We start from the raw sequence: 27,587 nt of genomic DNA, 5'->3' as shown, positions 1-27,587 counted from the left end.
TTTTTGGACTCCCTCTTGTATTGCGTTAGTTTCCCCAGGGCTCACCTTGAGCAAGGGACCCCTGGGGTGGGGACCCTGAGCGGCGAGCTCGGCTCCCTGTTGGCGCAGGAGGCCGGGAAAGTTTCAGACTCCGAGAGGGCGGTGGGAAGCTCCCTAGGAAACTAACCCAAAGTTTCCTCCTTACTCTGGGAGAGGAAGGGTCTTGCCCAAGGTGCCTGGGCAGAGCCCTGCAAGGCGCACGCTCCGCACCGGGGCAGTGCTCAAAACGGCCGGCTGCACCGCAGGCAACCGGGCAGTTCCGAGAAGAGAGGGAGAAGTGCCCCAGGGCCCGGCCCTCGGCGGCCTCCGCTTTTGGGGCGCTGTGGCAATGGGGGACGCTTTCCGATTAGTGACGACGACCTGGCGTCCTCAAGTCTGGATCGAGTCCAGGGTGTGCTCTGTCCCGCAGGAACGTAGTTTCCGGGTGAGGAGCTCTATCGGCACCCTGCAAAGGTCTTTATTGTGACTGCCAAAGACCCCATCATTAAGTGAGAGTAAGGTATGAATAAAGGAATGCTTGCAAATTGAGTAATCCCAAGCAGGGCAAGTGGCAGTTGGCTAGGAGAAATTGGCAGCTTGAAAGTTTAAAATATGGAAACAGACAAGAAGAACCATTCATAGGCATTTTGAAATATACACATTTTGGATATGAATGTCTTGTTTTCTTAGCCTACTCTGGGAGTGAATTTCTGAAGATTGAGTTTGCTTTGTATATTTTGTGCCGTCATCAAGAGGTTCTTATGACTAGTGGCTTTTATGCCAGTAGGACTCAGCATTCTGCCTGTTTTCCTTTCACTCTACTCTTTTTTCTTATACACAAAATCATAGTCTGGAACAATTCATGGAGATCATCCACTTAATCTTTATTTGAATAAATTTTTTAAATTAACAGTAAAATTAACTTTTTTGGTGGATGGTTCTGAGTTTTAACATGCATAGATTTGTATAACTACTACCAAAATTGGGTTTCTGTCAGTTACATCATCCCCAAAATTTGCTTCATGCTGCTCCCTCTTCCTTAACTGCTGGCAATCAATGATCTGTTAATTACTGTAGTTTTGTCTTTTCCACAATGTCATAAAAATGGAGGCATAGAGTATGTAACCTTTTGACATTGGCTTCTTTTATTTAGCATATATGCCTTTGAGATTCACTGATGTATCAATAATTCTTTTTGTTTCTAAGCAGTATTCCACTGTATGGATATACCATGGTTAATCCATTCACTCTTGAAGCATATTTGTGTTATTTCCAGTTTTTGGTAATTATTTTACTCTTCACTGTTTTTACTTTTAGTTTACCTATACCACCATGTTTAAAGTGAGTTTCTTTAGATGGCATGTAGTTGGTTTTTTAATCCATTTTTATAATCTGTAATTAAATATGTGTGTACAGACCAATTACATTTAATTCTTGATGTGGTTCGATTTAGGGCTAGCATTTTACTATTTGGTTTCTGTTTGTTTCCACTATTTTCATTTTTTTTGTCTTCCAGTTGATGACATTAATGAAATGTTTCCTATTTTGTTCTATACCATTAAGCATGGTCTTTGTGGCTACTTATGGAAAAGGTGTCTGGAGGATTCTTGACTGCAGGCTTGGTGTATGTGCATGCTAAGTCACTTCCATCATGTTGACTCTTGACCTCATGGACTGTAGCCCACTAGGCTACAGCCCCTCTCTCCTGGATTCTCCAGGCAAGAATACTGGAGTAGATTGCCATGCCCTCCTCCAGGGAATCTTCCCAACCCAGGGATGGAACCACCTTTCTTACATCTACTGCATTGGCAGGTGAGGTTCTTAACCCCTGGTGCCACCTGGGAAGCCTAGGCAGGAAGTAAATCCCAGTTCATAACTTTTACCCACAAGATGTTGATAATGCAAATGTGCATTTGTATTTTGTCTCTTTCTCAGCTTAACTGAGAGATTTGGGGATTGATTCAGTTCTGTTCATCTTGCCAATGTGTCTGGAATTGGAAATATTAGAAAATTGCTATTTAGTTCTCTCCTTTTTGGAATTTTGACTCTGTAGTTTGGTGGGCTACAGTCCATGGGGTCACAAAAGAATCAGTAATCCATTGGCTAGGAAGAATTTGTGCCTTAATTTGCTCATTCATTTGTTCTTAAATGACATTTGTGTGTACTCTGTGTAAGGTATCATGGTAATTTCATTAAAAAATTAGTATTTTTAGGCTCTTTAAGAGTTAATATCTTGGAGGAAATATAGAATTGATTAAATAGAAAAAAAATTACACACCCCAAATGAGGTTAAAATTTATCACTTTGGAAAACTATATGGGCATTCTGAAATAAGTTTGACACTTATCTTTTTGAACTACTTTCAGTTTTTGACGTGCGTGGTGACACTTGATGTGTTATTAGATACTGTGCCTAATTCTAAGGGTAATATGGATAGCACAGGTGGAGGAGAAAGAAACATCAGTTTTTGCTTTTAAAGAGTTTAAATTTTGGTAGGCAAACTAAAAACTTAAGCAGCCATTAGGGAAATCTCTCTCTCTCTCTTTGTCTTTCCAGGTATATATGTAAATTATATTACTCAGAGAGTTACCCTATCCTTAAAAAATGTAAGATCTGGTGACAGAGATAAGAAGTACAGAAATACTATTAGAGGAAGATGCTGAATGTGATAGAAGATAAGAGGCCATGAGATTTCAGAGGAAGAGACCAGTAGTTTTTACTGGTGAAATTACTTCATGAAAAAAAGCATTGAAGTGACCTCTGAAGAAAGCTAGGGTGTGATTATGTGGAATGGGGGAGAATTAAGCCCATTCTATTAATTCATTCAGCAAGTAGCCAGGTGACTCAGTGGTAAAGAATCCACTTGCCAATGCAGGGACAGGGGAAGGAAATGGCAATCTACTCCAGTATTCTTGCCTGGGAAATCCCATGGACAGGGGAGTCTGGTGGGCTACAGTCCCAAAGTCGCAAAAGAATCAGGCATGACTTAGCAGCCAAACAATGAGAACAACAGCATTCATTCATTCATTCTTTCAATGGATATTTATTGACTGGTTTTAGCTCTAAGGGATCCATGTAAACTACTGCAGGCCACAGAAATTCATCAGGCACTTATATATAGAGACTTCTGTGTGACTTATTTTGATTGGAGCATAGGATATGAGTGTGTTTGTGTGTAGGAAGAAGAAAGAGTTGTTGAGGTCCTCGACGGATGGAGGTTTAGCTGGAGATGATGTTCTTGGAGAAGTGCGGGGCTGTTGGTACAGATCTAGTAGTTGAAGCGTGGAAAGAGGAGAGAAATTCAGCAATGGCCTTGGAGAATGGCTAGAGTAGAGGGAAGAAAAGAAGCCTGGGGACCAGAAGTGAGATGCAAGAACCACTCTGGGACAGCATTGGTGCTGAGGGAGAAGGGATTTTCCAAAGAAGACCTGATTTGTTATCTTTGAGAACTTATTATTAATTATGTATATATATTTGGAGATTATAAAATAATGACTGATTTTTCCCAGCTGTAGATCATAAACTACATATTTTTTCTTTTCTGAAGGGAAGTTGTGAAATTTTCTTTCTTTTCTCTCTTTTTTTTTAAAAATAATTTTATTAACTTATTTTTGACTGTTCTGGGTCTTCGTTCGTATGCGGGCTTTCCTCTAGTTGCGGCGAGTGGGGGCTTCTCATTACGGTGTGCAGGCTTCTCACTGCAGCGGTGTTTCCCTGGTTGCCGAGCACAGGCTCCAGCGCGTGTGGACTTCAGTAGTAGTGGCTCCTGGGCTTTAGGGCCCAGGCTCAGTAGTTGTGGCCCTTCGACGTAGTTGCTGTGCGGCATGTGGGATCTTCCTGAATCAGGGATCAAACCCGAGTCTCCTGCATTGCCAGGTGGATTCTTTACCACTGAGCCACCAGGGAAGCCTGAAGTTGTGAAAAGTTTGGAATATTGGCATTATCTTGGGAATAAAGTTATCTTTTACTTTTAAGGAGATTACTTTGTAGTATAGTTCTCATTTAGATAAATGTTTGGGTCTCTGCTATAATTAATATTTATTTTCCTTGAGGGACCCAGTTTAGTACAAAAAGCTTATTTTTTAAATTTATTTTTTAGTGAAGGATAATTGCTTTATAGAATTTTGCTGTTTTCTGTCAAACCTCAACATGAATCAGCCACAGGTACACATATATCCCCTCCCTTTTGAACCTCCCTCGCATCCCCTCCCTATCCCACCCCTCTAGATTGATACAGAGCCCTTATTTGAGTTTCCTGAGCCATACAGCAAATTCCCATTGGCTATCTATTTTACATATGGTGATGTAAGTTCCCATATTACTCTTTACATGCATCTCACCCTCTCCTCCCCTCTCCCCAGGTCCACAAGTCTATTCTCAATGTCTGTTTCTCCATTGCTGACCTGCAAGTAAATTCTTCAGTACCATTCTTCTGGATTCCATATATATGCATTAGAACACGATATTTATCTTTCTTTCTGACTTACTTCATTCTGCATGATAGGTTCTAGGTTCATCACCCTCATCAGAAATGACTCAAATGTGTTCTTTTTATGGCTGAGTAATATTCCAATGTGTATATGTACCATTCTTTATCCATTCATCTGTCAATGGACATCTAGGTTGCTTCCATGTTCTAGCTATTGTAAATAGTGCTGCAATGAACAATGGGATACATGTGTCTTTTTCCATTTTGGTTTCCTCAGGGTATATGACTAGGAGTGGGATTGCTGGGTCATATGGTGGTTTTATTCCTAGTTTTTTAAGGAATCTCCATACCATCTTTCATAGTGGCTGTATCAATTTACATTCCCACCAACAGTGCAAGAGCATTCCCTTTTCTCCACACCCTCTCCAGCATTTTTTGTTTGTAGACTTTTTGATGATGGCCATTCTGACTGGTGTGAGGTGATATCTCATTGTAGTTTTGATTTGCATTTCTCTGATGATGAACGATGCTGAGCATCTTTTCATGTGTTTGCTAGCCATCTGTATGTCTTCTTTGGAGAAATGTCTGTTTAAGTCTTCTTCCCTCTTTTTGATTGGGTTTGTTTTTCTGGCATTGAGTTGGATGAGCTGCTTGTATATTTTGGAAATTAATCTTTTGTCAGTTGTTTCATTTATTATTATTTTCTCAAAAGCTAATTTTTTAAAAAAAAATTTAAGTTTAAAAAAATTTACTTTATTGAAGTATAGTTGACTTAGAATATTTTAATTTCTGCTGTACACCAAAGTAATTCAGTTATACATATACATATATATACACACACCTTCTTTTTCATATTCTTTTCTATTATGGTTTATCACAGGATATTGAATATAGTTCTCTGGCCAGTAGGACCTTACTGTTTATCTGTCCTATATATAATAGTCTGTGTCTGCTAATCACAAACTCCCAATCTATCCCTCTCCACCTTGACAGCCTCAAGTCAAAAGGCTTATTTTTGACACCTAAATTTTATTATTAAATAATAGTCTGTTTTTGAGTAAAACAAAAATTACTATCTGTATAAATTTTGAAACTTAAACTCCAAAAAAAATTAACTTAAGAAAGATATTTGTTGAGGCAAACATAGTTTCATTAAAGTTATCAATAAGATAAAAATATAGAAAGAATTTAAAAACTACTTGTGACTTTCGTAAGCTACTATAGAAGCAGATGTTGAGTAGTCCTCTAGTCACAGTGATGTTTTTTGTTAAACCCCACCCCCAATCCCCCACCCCACCCCCTCCATGCCTTCTCGTCCTCCCACAAATAGGGAACCAACTCTGCCTCATTCCTCCCCTCTAGCTTCTTGGTGGCAATCTGTGCACCCTCTCCAGGTGACTCTTTGGCTCCAGTTGTGGCATTTCTGGCTCCCCACCTGTATAGGTGAACTTGTAGCTGTATAGGTGAAGTTGTAGCTTCACCTCCATAGTCAGCCTATGTACCCCTGTAGAAGTCATCAGCTATGTTAGCTTAATTTGTAATTGCAGCGTTGCAAGGCAACTCATTTTTTAAATTGTCATTGGTTTGCTCTCTTCTTCAGGCTGGAATACAGAGGGATACTAAACTAAGTTACTGTTTTAAGTTAAGCTTGTTCTGATTGTGTAGAGGTCTACTTTTCACCTGTGAAAGTAGATAGTAGACTAATGGTGGGAAAGAAATCTCAGAAACACATTCTTTACTTGCTTTTATACTTGTATTCATGAACAGTCCTTCCTTAGAACAAACTGTAGTTTATTGTATGCAATTTTAGTATAGTCTATGATAACTGAAGAAAGGTTAAAAACTGAGAGAGATTTTGATGGAAATTTTTCTGTATAGGAAGATCCATACATATAGGTGGCTGAGTAAACATTATTGAGCTTAATGTTTTAGAAATTTTTTTCACCAGTTTTTCCCTTGGTTTTGATGTTTGTGCCCTTCTTTTGTCTGTTGTTGTTTTTTAAGGAGGGACATTTGTGTGTAGATCCTGTATTTTAGGAAACTTTATTAATGTGCCATCTGAAGCAGACATTGATACTTTTAGGTTATGTAAATTTCTAAAATTCCTAAGGGAAAAAGATATGGCGCATATTATTTGAAGGAGAAGCAGCAATTCTTCTCCACTGTATGTATTTATGGCTGTGCTGGGTTTGTGATGCTGTGCATGGGTTTTCTCTAGTTGCAGCGAGCAGGGGCTACCCTCTTCTTGTGGTGCACAGGCTTCTCATTGCAGTGGCTTTTCTTCTTGCAGAACATGGGTTCTGGGGGTACCCAGGCTTTCGTAGTTGCAGCTGTTGGGCTATAGAGTGCAGACTCAGTATTTGTGGCGAACAGGCTTAGTTGCTGTGCAGTGTGTGGGATCTTCCCAGATCAGGGATGGAACCAGTATCCCCTGCATTGCAGGGCCGACTCTTAACCACTGGACCGCCAGGGAAGCACTGCACTGATATTTTAAAAATATCTTCAGATGATTTAGAATTTCGATGGTCTTGCAGAAAGATACTAAATCTCCAGTGTTAGTTAGTGGGGATTCTTGGAATTCTAATACATGCAATTCTAAGAAGATGAAAAGATGAAGCCTATCATTTAAAAAATATAAACCAAAAAAAACCTGTTTGAATACCTCCTATATATACATGATATAAAATTCATAATTTTCAAAAGAGCATTTAGGAGAGTGAAAAGTAAGTATCATCTATACCCTGGCCCACACTAGTTATCTACCCTCAAGGTAACCATTTTTACTAATTTTTTTAATATTCCTTCTAGAAATCTAAATGTACCTTAAAATTGAACTCTCCTACACTGGTGGTGGGAATGTAAATTGGTGCAGCCACTTTGCGGAACAGTATAGAGGTTCCTTAAAAAACTAAAAATAGAATTGCCATATCCAACAATCTCACACCTGGGCATATATCTGGAGAAAGCTATAATTAAAAGAGATACATGCATCTCTTCACTGCAGCACTATTTACAGTGAATGGATAAAGAAGATATATATATATATATCACAATGGAATATTACCTGGCCATAAAGAAGAATGAAATAATATCTATAGGAAATAAATTTCCACATTGGAAACAAATTTATGGTTGCCAAAGGGGAAGGGGGGAGGAAAGGATAAATTAGGAGTTTGGAATGAACATCTATATACTACTATATTGAAGACAGATGACTAACAAGGACCTTCTGTGCAGCACAGGGAACTATACTCAGTATTTTGTAGTAATCTAAAAGGGAAAAAAATCTGAAAAAGAATATATTAGATCCCCCTCCACATGTATATGTACCTGGATTACTGGGCTGTACACCTGAAACTAGCAGAATGTTATAAATCAACTTCAATAAAAAAGTTCCTGAAAATTATTCCTTTTATTATTATTAGTAAATGTTTTCTTAATTATAGTAAAATCTAGTGATATTTTTGCAACCTCTATTATGATTTTACTTTATAATTATGGTTGCAGTGTGAGTTACATGTCAGTGCTGGAAATATCTTGAAATAAGCTTACTGTCTCTGCACTTTTATCCTTTTGTTTTTAGAAACACAGGATTTTGTTTTGTTTTAAATTGTGCCCTTCTGAGGTAAAAGAGCTCTCAACTAGTGAGAATCTAAACGAAAACAATTTGAGGAGCAACATGAATACTTTGAATCTTTATTCATTTCTCAATGATAGATTTTCAACTAAGTGTTTTTAAATTTTGGCCATGCACTTGTTTGAGTATCTTGTGAATAATGTCATGTGTTTTGTTCCCATGTAGGCATTTAGCCTCAAAAATTTTTAATCTTGCTAGTTTCAGAAGTAATTGAGCCAGGCCAGCAATCTGTTGAAAATATAAAGGAAGCAAGCTGCAGTAAAGAGCTGTCTTTGTGTGAAACACAATGTAAAAGATTTGGTTAATTCTTGTGAATTTGGCCTGTGTAAGTATTCCCTTTCTAATCTTTAGTGTTATGTTTCTGTTAACCCCTGTGGTTAAAGCTGTTTCTAAAAATCTAATTAAAAAAAAATCCCCATTTAGAGGACCAGAGCATGACTCACAAGTGAGTCTGTGAAAGTCTTTGTAAATATTTTTTTGTATCTCACCAAAATGAAACAATAAAGGCAGCTTTCCAAATAAAGAGCTTATAAGAGACATGTAAAAATCTTAAAATGGTAATAATGGATTCTAGATTATTTCCTTTTTCCATTTGCTAGAAACTTTTCAGTAAGACACATTGGAAGTTTTTATTTTATTGAAATACACGTAAGCTTTTGCTTTATTGAGGATAGTATGCAATCTGTGAGGTGTTTTTTTATGTGTGACCTTCCATCTTAATAGCCAGTGCTTTTCTAATCTTATGACTCAATGACTCTTAACCTTCCTGGTCCCCGTTTTGTATTTCCTCTGGGGTCTTACTGCAGTCCCAGAGGTACATAGTAACTGGAAGCTAGAGACGGAAGAGGCTTTGAATGACCTTTTCTCACTTAACACAGTTTGCCCTCCCATTTTCCCCAACAGGAGGGTTACTGTAATCCCCTCAGTGACTGTTAGCACACTGAAATCCAGATACTCCCAGCTTTTCTCCTCAGTTCCTCTTGCGTGTGTCCCAGTTCCCTTCCTGAGCCTTTGGATCAGTTTCCTTTATGTTCCCCAAGGCTTCATTTCACGAATCTGTTTTTCTGCTCTGCTGTCTGCTTTATTTACTTCTTCTCATTCTACCTTTAGATTCCTTCTTTTTTTTTAACCCCAATGTGTGTCTCCTTGAAACTGCTGTTTGCTGTTGTTTAGTTGCTAAGTTGTATCTGACTCTTTGCAACCCCATGGACTGCTGTTTTCAGAGATTAGGGTTTTAATTGTGGAAAAGTATTTGAGAGTAAGTCTGCATGTAGTCAAATTTTATGTAAGGAGATCTTACAGTTAGGAAGATCTGCACTATTGGAAAGACTAATTTTTTCATCTCAAGGTTCTTCTCTGTCTTCTCTACCTTTTGCTTCTTTAGGAATTATTAGCTTTACAACTACCAGGAGAGTGTTGTTATGTGGGCCTGGTGCACCAACCAGAAGTGCAGCAGTTAGAATGAAAGCTGTTCGGTCTGGTGGACAATGTTGAAGGTATTTTATTTCACTGGGTAGGCAGCTCTGGGAGGATGGAGCACTGTCTGCTTTACCAGGCTGCACATCTCCATCAGTTCTTTTAGTTCATAGGATATTTGATGTCTCAGCCAGATGCTGTTACCTTGGAGTGAGAGCAGGAGCTGGTGGGCAGCTGACTTAACTCTCGTGACTCCCTTCAGGGATGATTTGAGAAGACACTATTAGATAATGGGACATCGGCTTCCCAGGTGGCACGGTGGTAAAGAATCTGCCTGCCAGTGCAGAAGACACAGGAGATTTGGGTTCCATCTTTGGGTCAGGATTATCCCCTGGAGTAGGAAATGGCAATCCACTCCAGTATTCTTGCTGGGAAAATTGCATGGACAGAGGACCCTGGTGAGCTACAGCCCATGGCTTTGCAAAGAGTCAGACATGACTGAGCACACATGAGTGCGTGTGTGCATGGACCACCAGGGTGTTAGCAGATCAAACTAGGTTGGAATTCTGAAGTTCTACATTGGGATTATTTGGGGAATTTGCTTTGCTCATTGTATTTTAAGTGTGTGCGTGCTCAGTCCTGCCCGACTCTTTGCGACCCTTTGTACTGTAGCCTGCCAGGCTCCTCTGTTCATGCAATTTTCCTGGCAAGAATACTGGAGTGGGTTGCCATTTCCTATTCCAAGGGATCTTCCTGACCCAGAGATCGACCCTGAATCTCCTGCGTCTCCTGCGTTGGCAGATGGATTCTTTACCGTTGTGCCACCTGGGATCCGTTAAATGGGAATAAGAAGACATTTAAACAACATACTTGCTTGAATAGATGAAGCTCACAGCCTGTATGTGTGACAACAGAACATTTACTAGCTAACTGTTTCTTACCACACACTGAGGTTGAAGAAAACTAATCTACAAAGCAGCATATAAATTTGAAGGTTCTAATCTATACCTTTTGCTCGGATTCTGGGGAAGTGAAAATTGTACAACATTGCCCCTTACATTGAGAAGCACGTGGTTTAGTAAAGAAGACAATACATGAAATGACTACAGCAAGTTAATATATAAGCCAGTTCTACAAGTGGAAAATAACTATGGAATATGATGTCCAGTACATTAGCCATTAACCGAATTTGGCTATTGAGCATTGAAAAAGCAGCTAGTCCAAATTGAGAAGTGCTGTAAATATAAAATATACACTGGATTTCAGAGACTTAGTACAGGAATGTAAAACATCTCTTTAAAAGATTTAAAAACATTGATTACATGTTGTAGTTGTAATATTTTGGATATATTAGTAAATTTAATGTTAGCTTTTTTTTTTTACCTTTTGCATCTTTGTACATTTTTAAAATGTAGCTATTAAAACTTTTAAATTCCATTTGTAGTTTGCATTCTGTTTCTGTCAGATGATCTGCTGTAGAAGTTTAAAGGAAACAGAGAAAAAAATGCACACGGTTGTAGACAAAAAACGTTTCATGGAAGAGATAGACTGTCAGCTGCTTCTGGAGGGAGTGGGGCTGATCTTGTCCAGTATAGTCAAAGAAAGATGGCAGTTATGGCGGTGGCCCTGTGCATGAGAGCAAGAGCTGAAACTTGCAGTATTGTGAGCGATAAGGAAATACTTTGACTAGAGTGTTTGTTTTGAGACATGGTGGAAAATCAGGATTTAAAGGGAGATGGGATTACATTTTAGATGATTTTGTTCTTGTACAGAATAAATGAGTAATGTGTATTTGTTGACTATGTTATAATGAGTAGTTTGGAACTGATCCTGTAAAGAGGGGAAGTTATTAAACTTTGGAGTGTAGATACGTGACAGAGAGAGTTCTGAGATTCTTCTAATGATGTGGGTGTGATGATACGAGGTGAGAGGCTGGAGTTGGGGGACCAAGGGAGGGACTGCTGTAAAGACTGATGTGTGCTAGACTGGGGTGGCGGCCCTGGGAATCAAAACCAGCAAGCTTCCTACTCTCATGGAGCTTGAAGTCTTGTGAGTGAAATGTATCAGCAAACTGACAGGGCAAAGATAATGAGATAAAGAAAGTACCCAGTGCTGGGAAACACAGAGGAAGGGAACTGCTTAGCTGTGGTGAGGATTGGAGGCATTGGGTCAGAGAATGCTTCTACAGCAATAGTCAGTTGTCATTGACCCTAAGGAATGTGTGCGGCTTCTCAGTAAGCACATTTGCGGTGAAAGATTTGGAAAGTAAATCCCTTGGAGACAGAGGAAAAAGTGTCAGGAGAAAGAGAGCACTGGTTAGGGAGTCAGGAGACTTGTCTCTCCTTTTGTTTGTGTGTGACCCTGGGAGGTTTCTTCTTCCTGAGCTTCATCTTGCTCATTTGTGAAATGTGGAATAGCAGACAAGATCTTCAAGTCTTAGCCTTCTAATTGAACGTCGTCAGCTTGATGTGTTTACCATGTCGTATCCTCATGAGTGGCCTCTGTTAGGGCCTCAGAAGGGAGAATGGGACCTGCTGCTGAGAGCAGGAAGCCTTTGCTCCCCCAGCCTCACTTTCTCTGGTTAGTCTTTCACCAGCAGAGGGGCATGAGGGGGGTGAGGAGAGGGATTGACCCTGGGGGAGGGGATTGAATTGGATCCAGAAATAGGACAAACTATATAAAAAAGTACAAGAGGAGAGTCCATAGTTTTATTGTTAAGGGAATGGTGGTACCACAGTCAGAATCAGAGTGGGAAACCTGTTTTAGGGAGAAAGATAATGAACTCTCCTTTGGATTTTTTGGATTGAGACAAATTTAGCCTGGAAATCTTTAATATTAGTGATATAAACCAGAGCTCAGTTGAGAGGTCAAGACTAGAAAGGGATCTGGGAGTCATTAAGGTGACTTGTTGTTGTCAGAATTAAAGCACTCTTTAAGAACTAGGGGCTCAAAATTGGGCTTTGAAAAATGTCCAGAATGGGAGAATAAAGGGTGAGGGAAGTGAACCCATAAAGATAGAGCAAGGTAGAGCTAGTATGTCGTGGGACCAAGAAAGTCTTAAGTGGAGAGGATGATCCAGACTGCCAGAAACTTGGGAGAGTGAATTGTTTAGAAGATGTCTGTCCCAGGTTGGGTTCTCCAGGAAGCAGATGTTGAGACAGAGCTGAAAGTGCAGAAGGGTTACTGGGGAGAAACATGTATGGGGGAGAAAAAGAGAGAGGAAGCAGGATTGGGAAAAGGAGCTATCAGTCTAGGACATGGACTTGACAAAACCAGGAGCTCTGGAGCAGAGATGGCCTCTTGGAGGACACCCACACTGGGGAGAAATGACGTCACTACCTTGCTCAGTCATTGGCTGAGGTGGACCCTGGAGGTACTAATAGCTGGAGGCTCTGCTAACCTCAGCTCCTCCTTGTAGCCGGGCCTCAGTTCCTTTCTTGAGTGCTGCAGCTGTGTGTCTGCCACAGAGTCTTTTTGAGAAAGCAGTTTCATGACTCTGATAGGGATAGAAAGAAGCCGTATTATAGTGACCAGAGGGGACAAGGGGCCTGAGTGGTCAGAGGATGGGGCAGCAGAGGTGAGCCCTCAGATCTGTGATCTTTGTCATCACTGAGTGGTCAGAGGATGGGGCAGCAGAGGTGAGCCCTCAGATCTGTGATCTTTGTCATCACTGAGTGGTCAGAGGATGGGGCAGCAGAGGTAAGCCCTCAGATCTGTGATCTTTGTCATCACCTTTGGTGTGTACTGTGGCCTCAGATCTCTTGGAGAAGAGTATACTAAAGTAAACTGCCTGGTTTCTCTGTCTTCTACTGTACAGTTCTCTCTCATACACTTGTTAATTTCTCTCGAGTCCTTTCCTCAAAAATCCAAACTGGACTGCTGTACTAGGTCTCAGGTCAGATGAGTAATGCCTGCTAATTCTGGGAGTGTTAGTGACTAATAGAGGTATTGTATAGAGTTTTTTTTTTAAACTTCAAAAATTATTTGAATTAGAGATTCCAATTAAACAAAAATTCTTTCTGGAAAGAATATGCTGGTAGTTTAGTGAAATACATTAAAAAAAAACCCACATCTAGATTAAGGTGACGGAGAAGCAAACTAAATGAAACTAAACCAAAAAAAAGAAAGAAAGAAAATTCTTAAATGGGACTCATTTAGCAAACATTTGTAGGCATCAGACACTGTCTTCTCGGCATTTCATTAGGTTTTAGTACTACAGGATAGATACACTAGTCTATAGTCTATCCTCTCTCTAAGGAGCTTACAGAGTTGTGGGAGAAATAGATAGAGGCTTACTTCCTGTACATGAATTATCTTCTTAAAGACATTTGTTTATGCTCTGATCCCGTGGGAGGCTGGAATCTAAGGCGGCTGCTCAGGTAGGGAGACTTTATTGCCCACATTGTGGCTTCAAGAGGCATGGCAAAGCACAGTTCTTTATGGATGACTAAAGTGAGTTAATTTCATCAACTTTATAGTCCTACAGTGATCTCTTCATTTAATTTTATTGGTGCTTTCTAGCTGGGATTTTTAAAAATTCCTTTAACATTAATAATTTTACATAAATATATTTAAATTTTACATAAATATAAAAGCTTCGCCTTTTCTTATTTTAAAGATAGTACATAGAATATTCAAACAATACCTTAAAGTATAGAGACAAAGATAAAAGCACCTGGACTTCTGCCACTAAAGGCAGATGCAGTTAATTTTGCAGTGATTATCCTTTTAGCATTTCTTTGTCCCTCCCTATCCTTCCTCCATCTCCCTTACTGCTTACAAGCATATACATGCGTGCACACATGTGCATATACATATATATTCTTTTATGTAAATAGGATCCTATTTCATATGCTTTTGTAACCTGTTTTCTTAATCAGTATGTTAGGGTCATGTTTCCATGTCAATGCACATAGACACAGACACCATCATTCTTTATAATGACTATGAGCTATTTTACTGTGTTGATGAGTCATGCTTTATTTAACTGCTTTATTGCTCACAGATATTTGAAATGTTTTGGTGGTTTCAGCCAGGGATGCTGTGAAACTTCCTACAATGCATAGGACTCTTCTCCCTGCTCCCCAGCAAAGAGTTATCTGGTCTAAAATGTCAGTAGTGCTGGAGAAAACTTGCTCTATACCTTCTCTCGTATTGGATGTTGGCAATTTTTACTCTCCTATGTCTGGTCAAATGCAAGGAGTTGCTTTTCAGGTGAAAAAGTAGTTGCTTTTTTAATGTGCATTGTGTTGATTACTAGTGAAGTAAAGTAGCTTTTCCTGTATTTATTAATCATTAGCTGCTTTTGTGAATTTCCTATTCCTGTCTGTTGTCCCTTTTTAAAATTAGGTATTAATCATTAGCTGCTTTTGTGAATTTCCTATTCCTGTCTGTTGTCCGTTTTTAAAATTAGGTGTTCATTTCTTACTTAATAATTTCTAGGAGTAATTTGAGTATTGGAGCTATTAGCCTTTTTTGTTTATGGTGTCTCTTTTTAAAAGGAAATTTAAGAACTTTTATGTAGTCAGATCTCCCAGTATTTTCTTTCTGATTTCTGAAGAGGGCCAAGTTAGTGAACTATCCAAAATAACTTTTTAAAGATGGTCTATTTAAAATGTAATCCCGTGGCGTATGCTCTACTTTGTTGTTGTTGTTTAGTTGCCGAGTCGAGTCTGACTCTTTTGCAACCCTGGGGACTGTAGCCTACTGGACTTCTCTGTCCATAGGATTTCCCAGGCAAAAATACTGGAGTGGATTGCCATTTCCTTCTCCAGGGGATCTTCCTGACCCAGGGATTGAACCTGTGTCTCCTGCACTGGCAGGGGGATTCTTCACCACTGAGCCACCTGGGAAGCCCATGCTGTAGTTTAATGGCGTGTATTCTGTGGACAGCATTGCAACGGGTAATTTTGAGTTAGCTATCCTGCCTTAATGTGTCTGTGAGTGTTATATTCCTATTGAGTCCTCCCTTAACCCTCTGCTAGTCACTGAAGGATGTGGAAGAACAGTTTAAGGCAGGGTTTCCTCCCTCTCTGAGCCACAGTTAGGTATTTGAGCTATTGCTAGTGTATGAAGCAGAATTCACATAAGTGCTAAATAGGAGTTCAGTGGACAGAGGGGGCAGTGAAGGGTTCCTCGAGTTTATGAAGAGTGACCAAGTCTTGAATGATGCGACTAGGTAACAGATAACATTTCCAGCACAGGGTTTGATTGTGGGACAGGCAGTTAGGAAGGAGAGTTGGGTTCTTGCTTCCGATTTGTTACTCATCAGTTCAGTTCAGTTCAGTCACTCAGTCATGTCTGACTCTTTGCGACCCCATGGACTGCAGCACACCAGGCCTCCTGTCCATCACCAACTCCCAGAGTTTACTCAAACTCATGCCCATTGAGTCAGTGATGCTATCCAACCATCTCATTCTCTGTCATCCCCTTCTCCTGCCTTCAATCTTTCCCAGCATCAGGGTCTTTTCTAAGGAGTCAGCTGTTCACATCAGGTGGCCAAAGTGTTGAGGAGTTTCAGCTTCAGCATCAGTCCTTCCAATGAATGTTCAGGACTGACTTCCTTTAGGATGTACTGGTTGGATCTTTTTGCAGTTCAAGGGACTCTCAAGAGTCTTTTCCAACACCACAGTTCAAAAGCATCAATTCTTCGGCACTCAGCTTTCTTTATAGTTCACCTCTCACATCCATACATGACTACTAGAAAAACCATAGCTTTGACTAGATGGACCTTTGTTGCCAAAGTAATGTCTCTGCTTGTTAATATGCCGTCTAGGTTGGTCGTAACTTTTCTTCCAAGGAGCCAGCATCTTTTAATTTCATGGCTGCAGTCACCATCTGCAGTGACTTTGGAGCCCCGAAAAGTAAAGTCTGTCACTGTTTCCACTGTTTCCCCATCTATTTGCCATGAAGTGATGGGACCAGGTGCCATGATCTTAGTTTTCTGAATGCTGAGTATTAAGCCAACTTATTAACTCTCCTCTTTCACTTTTGTCAAGAGGCTCTTTAGTTCTTCTTCACTTTCTGCCATAAGGGTGGTATCATCTGCATATCTGATATTTCTCCTGGCAGTTTTGATTCCAGCTTGTGCTTCATCCAGCCCAGCGTTTCTCATGATGTACTCTGCATAGAAGTTAAATAAGCAGGGTGACAATATACAGCCTTGATGTATTTGTTTCCCTCTTTGGAACCAGTCTGTTGTTCTGTGTCCAGTTCTAACTGTTGCTTCCTGACCTGCAACAGTGTGTGTGGCTTAGACAAATCTCAGGCTTCAGTGTTTTTATCAATGAAATAAAGAGATAGGATATTTCCTAAGATTGTTGTCACTGTTAAACTTACTGTGGTTTTACTGTCAAAGGAGAATTTTTAGAAGGAATTTGTTCAGCATTTATTGAAAGCCTTCTGCATTCTGAGTAGCATGCTAGGTATTGTGGGAATGCAAGGATGTAAGACATGGACCTTTCAGAAATTTAGTCTTATGGGAGAGAGTAAATCATGTGCGGGAGTGTAAAATAAGAAATACAGAGTGCTTGGGAAATGCAGAATGGGGAAGACCGTCTTGATTTTGGGTGGTGGAGGCTTTAGAAAAGAATGGCATTTATGTTAGGTAGAAATGGAGGTGTAGGGGTGGTTGAGCAGAGGCCTGGAGGGGGACAGGGAAGTGATACGGGGTTTGCTTGAAGTGCTGTACTCAGTCACTTCAGTTGTGTCCGACTCTTGTGACCCTGTGGACTATAACCTGCCAGGCTCCTCTGTCCATGGAATTTTCCCAGCAAGAATACTGGAGTGGGTTTCCATGCCCTCCTCCAAGGGATCTTCCTGATGCAGCAGGTGAACCTGAGTGTCTCCTGAGTCTCCTGCACTGCAGGCGGGTTCTTTACTGCTGAGCCGCTGGGGAAGCCCCTAAGGTGTTCTGCGTAAACTTGTTTGCCTAGTTTTGTACAGTTGGTGCAGAAGGGTGGGAAAAGATAAGGCTGAAAGTAAAGTGGGACTGGCTTGCCAGGGGGCATACACCACCTTGGTTTTTCCCTCCGTAGGCTTTTTATGGCTTTCAGACAAGGTGGGAGCGTGAGGTGAGCAGCCCTTGAAGATGAATGTGGTAGAAGTGGCTAAGATGGTGATTGATTGCATTCAGGGACTTGAGTCAGAGATGACGTTGAGATTTCTGAGGCTGAGTATAATACAGATAGTTTAAGAGAAAGCTAGCAGGCCTTAAGCAGTGACAAGCAGGACGAAAAGATATTGTCAGGAAAGGGAAAATGAGTCCTTGTGGTAAGGGGCGGGATTTCTATTAAGACAATGCTCTTAAGGCAGGGCATAGCATGGGTAGGAAATTGGTCATTCTGTTAGGAAGCGTTTTCTGGTAATTCACCATCAGCTTGAAATTTTATTAATCAGACAGGAATTTTCACGCTTTAAAAAAAGATTACCCATTATGAATTTTAGTTCTGTAATTGTGTCCCTTGAGATAAGCTCGCTGGGATCTCCACCCCTCTTTTTTTCAGTGTTGAATTTTGCCCATTACGCACATCCTGTAAAGGGAAGCAGCATGTGACTGGGGTTCGGCCGGGAGGGAGGTTCTTTTCAGAGAACCTTTGTAATCTCTGCATCTTTGGGAGGGAGGAGGGTAAACATTAGGCATTAGGCACTCATGTGTGTTAAAACACTGTGTAGTCGTTCATCATCCTTGAGTTCTTTCCATGATAGTTGGAGTAAAATACTTAAAAAGGGTAAACGGCAAACCACTGAACAGGAACCAACCACACGAGCAGTTAGTCATTTCTTGTCGGCAGAGGCCCTGCAGAGGCCCTGGCAGACAGCTATGAAGGAACTGGAATGATGAGGGTCTGGCATGGATATGGATCTTTTATTGTAGTAACAATAGTTTATTCTTCAGATCAAGGAATGAGAGCAAAGTTGCTTAGCAATTATGTGGGCGTTGAAAGAATGGCCTTTGGAGGAGCAGGCATTTGAAGTAGGATAAATTCAACTTTCTCAAGAAACTTACACTGATTAGCGTGATTCAGGGGCAGTCCTTTTACAAATCAAGAATGTGTAGTCCTGTTTCCTCCTGATGGCTTTGGTCCTCATCTGTTTTCCAGTTTTCTCATCTGGAGAGGAGGATGGTAACTCTTGGAACAGTTTTCCCCAAAGGCAGGTGCTGGGAGATGAGGGCTCCCAGAAAGAGAGTGGTCCCAGACTTCTAGGCAGATGTGGTTCTTTACCGTTGGATCTAACTTCGCTCCGCTAAATAGCTGTGGCCGTCTTGCTGGGTGCTGGAGACCTGACCTGGTGGGCACTGGTCCATCACTTCACCTTAGCAATAATAGACATGCATGGCCACAGCACGCAGGTCACTTTTGTATGGTCAGGGCTCTCTGTTTGTCCAGGGGGAAAGGGAAAGTGGTAGGGCGTGGAAAGGGCACCAGAGTATAAGGTTTGGGTTCTAGTCCTAGTTTCACTGCACCAAAAACTATGTGATTTGGGAGACATCTCCTCATCTCTGAATTAGCGTCATCTGTACAGAAGCAGTATTATCTACTCTCCAGGGGTGAGACTAAAAGCAACTAATGGATAATGTGAGTCTACTCTAAAAAAGCATCAACTGCTGTGTAAGTTTGTGGAGATTTTACTTCTTGTTACTAGTTTATATTCTGGCCTTCAGGAATCCTCTTTTTTTTTTTTTTAAATACCTTTTACTTAAAAACTTTGAGATACTGTTGTTACTTTGTTTAAAGAGGACTTCCCTGTTCTAGACCTTACTAACAATGAAAAAAGCTGAATTTCTGATCTAAACTATATAGTTCTTTCTGTTGAATTCATGAAATGAGTTTTGGTTGATAGTTAAGGATTGGACTTTTGAAAACATTAGTTTTAGAAACAAGTCACCAAGTCTTCATTTTGCAGTGAGGGTACTGAGACTAAGCAAGTAAGCAGCAAAATATTCTAATATTTTAAAAGGGTAAATGGTAAACCACTGACCAGGAACAGACCACATGAATACAGTGGGTACTCAAGTCTCCTCCTCCAGGGTCCTTTAATATAATCTGATGCCTCTCGCACAGTTTGCTTAACTAAAATAGATTGTTAAGAAAGTTATCCTTGAATTCAGTTATCCCTGTATTTTTTAAAAGTGCTGTTTAATTATCCATGGCTGGAGTCTAGGGTTTAAATCTAAATCTTCAGTGAGATCACTGGATTGAACTAAAGCGTCTACACAAAGATGTTGATTTTAGAAAACTGAAAACATAATGTTCCTTATTACTGGAGAGTGTTGGACCAGGGTTTACAAAACCTGACTTAGTCTCAGTTCTCCCAAGTCACCTTAGTCAAGAAAAACAAATTTAATCTCTTGGAGCCAGTACTCACCATGTGTAAGATGGGAAGGATCTAAGGCCTCTACCAGTACTTTAGTTGGAGGGTCTGTGAAACCCAAAGGCAGAAAAAGGGATGGGTGTGGGAGAGATGGTGTCTCCTTTTTTTGTACCCTGAGAATTTTGCATTTATCAGTTACTTTTCTCATATTTTATCCCTGTATCTGGAAGACCTTCCAGTTGCCCTTTTCCTACCCAAAGTGACAGTGAAAGTGGTAGCCACGATCAGTTGTGTCCGATTCTTTGTGACCCCATGAACTGTAGCCTGCCAGGTTCCTCTGTCCATGGAATTCTCCAGGCAAGAATACTGGAGTGGGTTGGCATTTCCTTCTCAAGGGGATCTTCCTCACCCAGGGATCGAACTCCGGTCTTCTGCATTCCAGGCAGATTCTTTACCGTCTTGAGCTACCAGGGAAGCCCTTTCCTACCCAAAAGCTCTCCTTATTTTGGGGCCTAGGTTACATTTCATTTAATATATGATGTCATTGTAGCACACACTATTCTTTCTGAACTCATTTGTTGCCCTTATACCTTATTCATCCATTAGTCATGGTAGGTTGCTGTGGGATATGTCTCTCTTTTGTACCTAATTTTTAGGGGGTAAGTTAATGTAGAAGATAAAGTGTAGAGTTCAAAGATAAGTTGATTTAGCTGTGTGGGACTTCCCTGGTGGTCCAGTGGCTGACTCCATGCTCCCAATGCGGGGGGCCCAGTTTCCATCCCTGGTCAGGGAACTAGATCCTGCATGCCAAAGCTAAAGATCCTGCCTGGTGCAATAAAGATTGACGATCTTGAGTGCTACAACTAAGACTCAGTGTGGCCTAATAATTTTTTTTTAATTAAAAAAAAAATATTAAAATATTTAATGTGAGCTTAAGCTGGCCATTAAGAAAAATGTGTGTATGTATATATGCTTAATTTTTAAAATAGCTATTACATTTTTTGAATAGGTAAAATTTTTTCCAGAACTTAATAACGAGGGAGATACAGTGAAAAATCTTTTGGTCTTGGTCTGCAATCAAACTAGTTTTCCCCCCACTGTTACTTGTTTCTTATATATCCTTGTAGAGTTCATAAATTTTTTTCTTCCTTTTTCTTTTACACAGAAGCACACTGTATGTAGTCTTAGATACATTGTTTTGTTTTGTTTTTTTTTTCACTTAAGTTACCTGGGAGATCTTTTCATATCACTACACAGTAAGTTCCTCATTGTTCTTAATGTTTTATGGATATACCATAGGTTAACCTGTGATTGGGAGTTTTTACTTGGGTAAAGTCCCAAATAATTTTAAAATCTGAAAGACTATTGGGCCTTATAAGAGGACTGTATTCTTTATTTTTCTATATTTCTACAGTGTGTTGCAGTTTTTAAGCACTTTATATTCTTGAAGTAGATCCTCACAAAAACTCTATAGGTGTTACAAGGTAAATAAAGAAAGGAAATGTCTATTTAGGATTTTTTGACTGTGGTGCAAGATTCAATAAAAGCTCCACCGTGCCCTTTTCATGTGCTGTACTACTGGCAAATAGAGAGTTTACTTGAGAAACACAGCCTGCTTTGTAGGGCTGATAAAAGTCTTCATTACTTCATTTATAACCATTTGTGTACTTCCTTCACTTTACTTACTTCCTTAAAACCAGCAGAGCATGTAGAAAAGGATCTCCACATAAATGAAGCTTTGAGAAACAAAACAAATGTAGACAGAAGATATGCAAATGTTATTTTTATAGATTAATTTTTTAAATTGTAAAAAATCCTAACTGAAATATATGTATGCAGAAAAAAGTGACTTGCTTAATGTAATTGGAAGTATTCATTGAGGTGAATGTGGCTCCTTAAAGCAATTGAATGGGTAGGGCTGAGAAAAACAGGGAAGATTTTAACCTGGGATTTAACATCTAATAAGATTCTGTATTAGAGGAAGTACCGCTTTAGCTGTAGAATTTGACCTGTTTAGAATGCACAAATGAAATGGAAGGAATTTAAGTTTTATTTTTAAATTTTCATTTAATATGAAACACAATTAGTACTCAAATAGCCCAAACTGCTAACTCAACTACCTGAATGTTAAAGTGTGCATTTAGATTATGGCAAGACCAGAACGCAAATTCTCTGCAAAATATTTTCAGCCATTTTGGTGACTCTTGAGATATTTTTGCTATTGATTTTTTTATATATTTTTAAACCAGGCAATTGATTTCTTTCTCTTTTATACTTTTATACTCATTTTATACCCTCATTTTATACTCTTTTATACTCATTTTATACCCTTTTATACTCATCCTGAAAACTTAACCTAGCATCATGGAGTTATAGAGATGGTTGGACGACTAGAGATTACTAATCAATATTTGATATATTCGTACATTAACCTGGCCCTTTCTGTTGAACAAAAGAGAGAAGTGAAGCGGAGCGAGGTTGTGGCCAGCCTGGCTTGGCCACCTTATCCAGAGCCCCCAGCCGCAGCTCTTCAGTACCTTGCGGTTTCTTTCACAGCTTTGATTGACAGACACTGTTCCTGCCTGGAGAATCCCAGGGATGGGGGAGCCAGGTGGCTGCCGTCTGGGGTCACACAGAGTCGGACACGACTGAAGTGACTTAGCAGCAGCAGCAGCTCTGCTTGGGGAGATGTTCAATTCTGAACACATTCTCTTGCTCTTTCCCCCCTTTTTCTTTCTAATGTGGGCCAATTTATAAAAGCCTACGAGGAGTATGTGCAGAAGGGAATGGCAGTCCACTCCAATATCCTTGCCTGGAGAATTCCATGGACAGAGAAGTCTGGCAGGCTGTAGTTCGTGGGGTTGCAGAGCCAGACACAAGTCTAACACACACACAAGGAGTACTACAGATCTTTCATGGAGCCTGGCTCATTGTAGGCAAGTAGAAGAGACTTGTTTGAAGTGAACCAAAACTGGAGAGGGAATGAGACCCTGTCGATAACAAGTGGGGAACCTGGCAGCTGGCAGTTTATTTTTCATCTTTCTCTCCCCAGGGTAGGGGCAGCCGTTTGTGTTCCAAACGTGAAGGTGCCACGTGCTGCTTAGTGGATGCCTCTAAACTGCTCTTTCTCCCTTATAGGTCCTCTCCCATAACCTGTGCACGGTGCTGAAGGTTCCACATGACCCCGTTGCCCTTGAAGAGCACTTCAGGGATGATGACGAGGGACCTGTCTCCAATCAGGGCTACATGCCTTATTTAAACAAGTTCATTTTGGAAAAGGTATGATTCTAACCTCTTCCTGCTTATAGCGGGTGTTCAAGTTACACATTACAAGTGGGCCCCACACATCTTTGTTGGTGAGTTCCCTAAGGAGTTTAGTTGTGAAGCATCTCGAGATAAATCAGAATGAAAGAAGAGACTGACAGTGCTTCCTCTTTCTCTCTCTTCTCCAGTGTCTTCTAAACCTTGGTTTGATACTTTTACAACTGGCTCTTTTTTTGAAATTAAGAACTGTATTTTGTGTTAATCTGCACCTGTCTTCTCTTTGGGAGCTTTTCTTTTTCCTTTGTAGATTCTGGTTCCACATGTACCAGAATTGTTAAAGCATGGATTTGATATATGATTTTTTGTTTTGAATTCTGGTTCCACATGTACCAGAATTATTAAAGCATGGATATGATGTGGTAAAATATCTATACTTTATAGATACTATACAGCAAAGTTTTCATCCTGGACTTTTCTGGGTACCACATGGATGTTTCCTCTATTATGTTTTAACTAAGGATGCTATAAACTATTAGGTGTTTGGAAGCCAAATATAACCTACTGGTATTTTCTGCCTCATTTGAGGTCTCCTTTGGTTTGGATAATTAAAAATGACACATTAAATTGTTAGATATAATGTTCATTTTTTTTTGAAGAAAATCATCTAAATTAATGGCACATTTAATTAAAAACATTTGTGATTTAAAAGTTATGAAAGATAGGAATTCCCTGGCAGTCCAGTGGTTAGGACTCTATGGTTTCACTTGCTGTGGCCTGTGTTCAATCCCTAGTTGGGGAACTAATATACTGCAAGATGCAGCCAAAAAAACTAATTAAGTAAAGTCTTAAAAAATTACATAAATTGGCTTATTGTTAAATAGGCACTTAGTAAAAATATATGAGATAAAAAGTGAACTCCCTTTTTAGTCTGAGTCTTTAGGAGTAACCACTTTTAATTATTTGCTGACCCTTTTATATGCATGCAAACACACACCTATACAGTACATAGTGTTTTATTTCTGTCCCAATAGGATCGTGCTACATAAAGTTCAGTTTGTTTTTTTAACTAAGCAATATATTACTGTCATCTTTCCATATTATGTACATTTAGTTTAGATATGAAAAGTAATCATATATGCACATTAAGGGTTGGGAGCTCCTACTTTTGCTTATTTATAATATATAGCATGAATTTTGGGGGTATATGTTAAAAATGTCTTTCAAAAAGTGACGGTGATAATACCTTTAAATTAAAAATAAAATACATTATAAAGCCTACTTTCCAATCACCTAAATACCATAACTACTGACATATTTTTTCCTATGATTTAAAAAATTTTTATAGCTATTTATATGTATAAATTCTTTTTATAATTTAGTATCTTTTTATAATACCAAAGTACAATAACTAAAATGTATAATAATAATTTAAGTTATTGGTTTGGAAAATGCCAAAATGTTGGTCAGCATTTTTTTTTAAATCACATTTTATTTTTTTAGAAATTTTGCAGCAAAGACTGTCAAAACTAGAGTCTGTTCATTTAGGTAGTGTTCTTTGTACCTATATCTATTATTTTATATAAGCCTCAACAATACAATTTATGCTCTTTATTTGTATGTGTGTGTATGTTTATATAAATATAAAACATTGCCTTGGTCATGCTTTTCTTAGAAAAGAAACTGCAGAGGGAAAAACCACACCAAAATGAAATGTAAGACTTAAACTTGCAAAAACCGCCTATTGTATGATCCAGTTTATATGAAATGTCCAAAATAGGCAAACACATGAAGATTCAAAATAGATTAGTGGTTGCCAGAGGTGGAGGGAAGCGGGAATGCTGAGTGACTGCTGATGGGTTTGAAGTTTCTTCTTGGGGTGATAAAAATGTTCTCGAGTTAGATAGTGATGATGATTGTAAAACCTGTGAATATACTGACTACTACTAAAATGTACACTTCAAGAGTGAATTTTTTGGTATGTGAATTATATCATGATAAAATTTTAAACAAATTATATATAAACTGTATAATTGTTTCTATATATTGCAGTATTGTTAGTTATTGACACAATGCTGTGCAGTAGATCCCAGATCTTTTTCACCTTACGGCTGGAAGTTTGTACACTTTGATCAGCATCTCCCCGTTCCCACTCCCTCTCTCCAGCCCCTGACCACTGCCATCCTATTCTCTTATTTCCTTAAGTTCATTGTTTTAAATATTCTACATAAAACTGAGAACATATAGTATTTGTCTTTCTCTTAAATTGTCTTAGCCATGGTTAGTTAAAACAACTTCAGAATCCTGAGTTTACCATTTGATATTTCTGCGTTAATTTAAATAAAAGTCAAGAGGTTTTGAATACAACTGCAGTGGTGAGAACGTTTATATTCCATTAACAGCCCCTAAGACAAGAGAGCCTGTTGATGAGGGTGAAAGAGGAGAATGAAAAAGCTAGATTAAAACTCAACATTCAAAAAACTAAGATCAGGGCATCCGGTCCCATCACTTCCTGGCAAATAGATGAGGAAAAAGTGGAAGCAGTGACAGATTCTAGATTCTTGGGCTCTAAAATCACTGTTGATGGTGACTGTAGCCCTGAAATTAAAAGAAGCTTGCTCCTTGAAAGAACAGCTGTGACAAATCTAGATAGCATATTAAAAAGCAAAGACATCACTTTTCATACAAAGGTCCGTCTAGTCAAAGCTATGGTTTTTCCAGTAGTCATGTATGGATGTGAGAGTTGGACCATAAAGAAGGCCAAGCGCCAAAGAATTGATGCTTTGGAATTGCGGTGTTGAAGGAGACTCTTGAGAATCCCTTGGACATCACGGAGGTCAAACCAGTCCTTAGTGAAATCAACCCTGAATATTCACTGGAAAGGCTGATGTTCCAATACTTTGGCTGCCTGGTGTGAAGAGCCAACTCATGGGAAGGGACCCTGATGTTGGGGAAGATTGAAGGCGAAAGGAGAAGAGGGTGGCAGAGGATGAGATGGTTAGATAGTATCACCGACTCAGTGGACATGAATTTGTGCAAACTCCAGGAGATGGTGAAGGACAGGGAAACCTGGCGTGCTGCAGTCCCTGGGGTTGCAGAGTTGGACATGACTCAGCACCTGAACAGCAACAACAACAGGATAAGTGGTTAGCAAATGAAGCCTGCCCAGATCCCACATAAGGGGTCAGATTAGGCGTATTCCCCTCCTTTTCGATCAGTACCTATTTTAATCACGTGTAGGCTCCAGTACTCTTGCCTGGAGAATCCCACGGACGGAGGAGCCTGGTGGGCTGCAGTCCATGGGGTCTCGAAGAGTCCGACACGACTGAGCAACTTCACTTTCACTTTTCACTTTCATGCATTGGAGAAGGAAATGGCAACCCACTCCATTGTTCTTAGCTGGAGAATCCCAAGGACGGCGGAGCCTGGTGGGGTCACAGTCGGACACGACTGAAGCGACTTAGCAGCAGCAGCAGCAGGCTGTATGAACTAGAAGCAAGACAGTCTGCAGTGGACCGTCAAACCCAAAGGACCCCCTTTCTCTGTGCCTCTAGGACAAACAATGCCTAGATCCCTAATTTTTTCACCTAAAGTATATATGTTAGCACTCTGGCATTGTGGACTTTAAAGAAATAGACAAAAACTTGTTGTCTTCCCTCTTTTTATAAACATGTGTTTAAAACATACTACAACCTCATTGTATTTTTACTTTTTAAAAAATTTCAGTTTATTTAAACCAAAATCAAAACCAGAAACAGAGAGGTACCATTTCACGCCAGTCAGAATGGCTGCGATCCAAAAGTCTACAAGCAGTAAATGCTGGAGAGGGTGTGGAGAAAAGGGAATCCTCTTACACTGTTGGTGGGAATGCAAACTAGTATAGCCACTATGGAGAACAATGTGGAGATTCCTTAAACAACTGGGAATGGAACTGCCTTATGATCCAGCAGTCCCACTGCTGGGCATACACACTGAGGAAAGCAGAATTGAAAGAGACATGTGTACTCCAATGTTCATCGCAGCACTGTTTATAATAGCCAGGACATGGAAGCAACCTAGATGTCCATCAGCAGATGAATGGATAAGAAAGCTGTGGTACATATACACAATGGAGTATTACTCAGCCATTAAAAAGAATACATTTGAATCAGTTCTAATGAGGTGGATGAAACTGGAGCCTATTATACAGAGTGAAGTAAGCTAGAAAGAAGAACACCAATACAGTATACTAACACATATATATGGAATTTAGAAAGATGGTAACAGTAACCCTGTGTACGAGACAGCAAAAGAGACACTGATGTATAGAACAGCCTTTTGGACTCTGTGGGAGAGGGAGAGGGTGGGATGATTTGGGAGAATGGCATTGAAACATGTAAAATATCATATATGAAAGGAGTCGCCAGTCCAGGTTCGATGCACGATACTGGATGCTTGGGGCTGGTGCACTGGGACGACCCAGAGGGATGGTATGGGGAGGGAAGAGGGAGGAGGGTTCAGGATGGGGAACAC

General features: G+C 39.8%; 1 protein-coding gene and 1 long non-coding RNA gene across 5 annotated transcripts in view; both read left to right on the top strand.

Moving 5' to 3' along the window:
• The window catches only part of SWAP70 (switching B cell complex subunit SWAP70), a 150,975-nt gene that overhangs the window by 74,579 nt on the left and 48,809 nt on the right, over positions 1 to 27,587 (top strand). For 3 of the 4 annotated variants that reach the window (XM_019975353.2, XM_070803690.1, XM_019975352.2), the window contains one exon: positions 22,953 to 23,093. The exons of the other annotated variant lie outside the window; for it this stretch is intronic. In XM_019975353.2, the coding sequence (XP_019830912.1) occupies positions 22,953 to 23,093 (141 nt within the window). The remainder of the gene's footprint in view (positions 1 to 22,952; positions 23,094 to 27,587) is intronic. 4 annotated transcript variants of the gene reach the window in all.
• Positions 545 to 22,946, top strand: LOC139187307 (uncharacterized). The gene is made up of 3 exons (XR_011570857.1): positions 545 to 13,077; positions 13,200 to 14,849; positions 14,914 to 22,946. It is a non-coding gene; the product is annotated as an uncharacterized lncRNA (long non-coding RNA).

The sequence above is a fragment of the Bos indicus genome, chromosome 15 (genome assembly GCF_029378745.1).
Source record: "Bos indicus isolate NIAB-ARS_2022 breed Sahiwal x Tharparkar chromosome 15, NIAB-ARS_B.indTharparkar_mat_pri_1.0, whole genome shotgun sequence".
Lineage (NCBI taxonomy): Eukaryota > Metazoa > Chordata > Mammalia > Artiodactyla > Bovidae > Bos > Bos indicus.
This window is presented reverse-complemented; position numbering and strand designations above follow the sequence as displayed.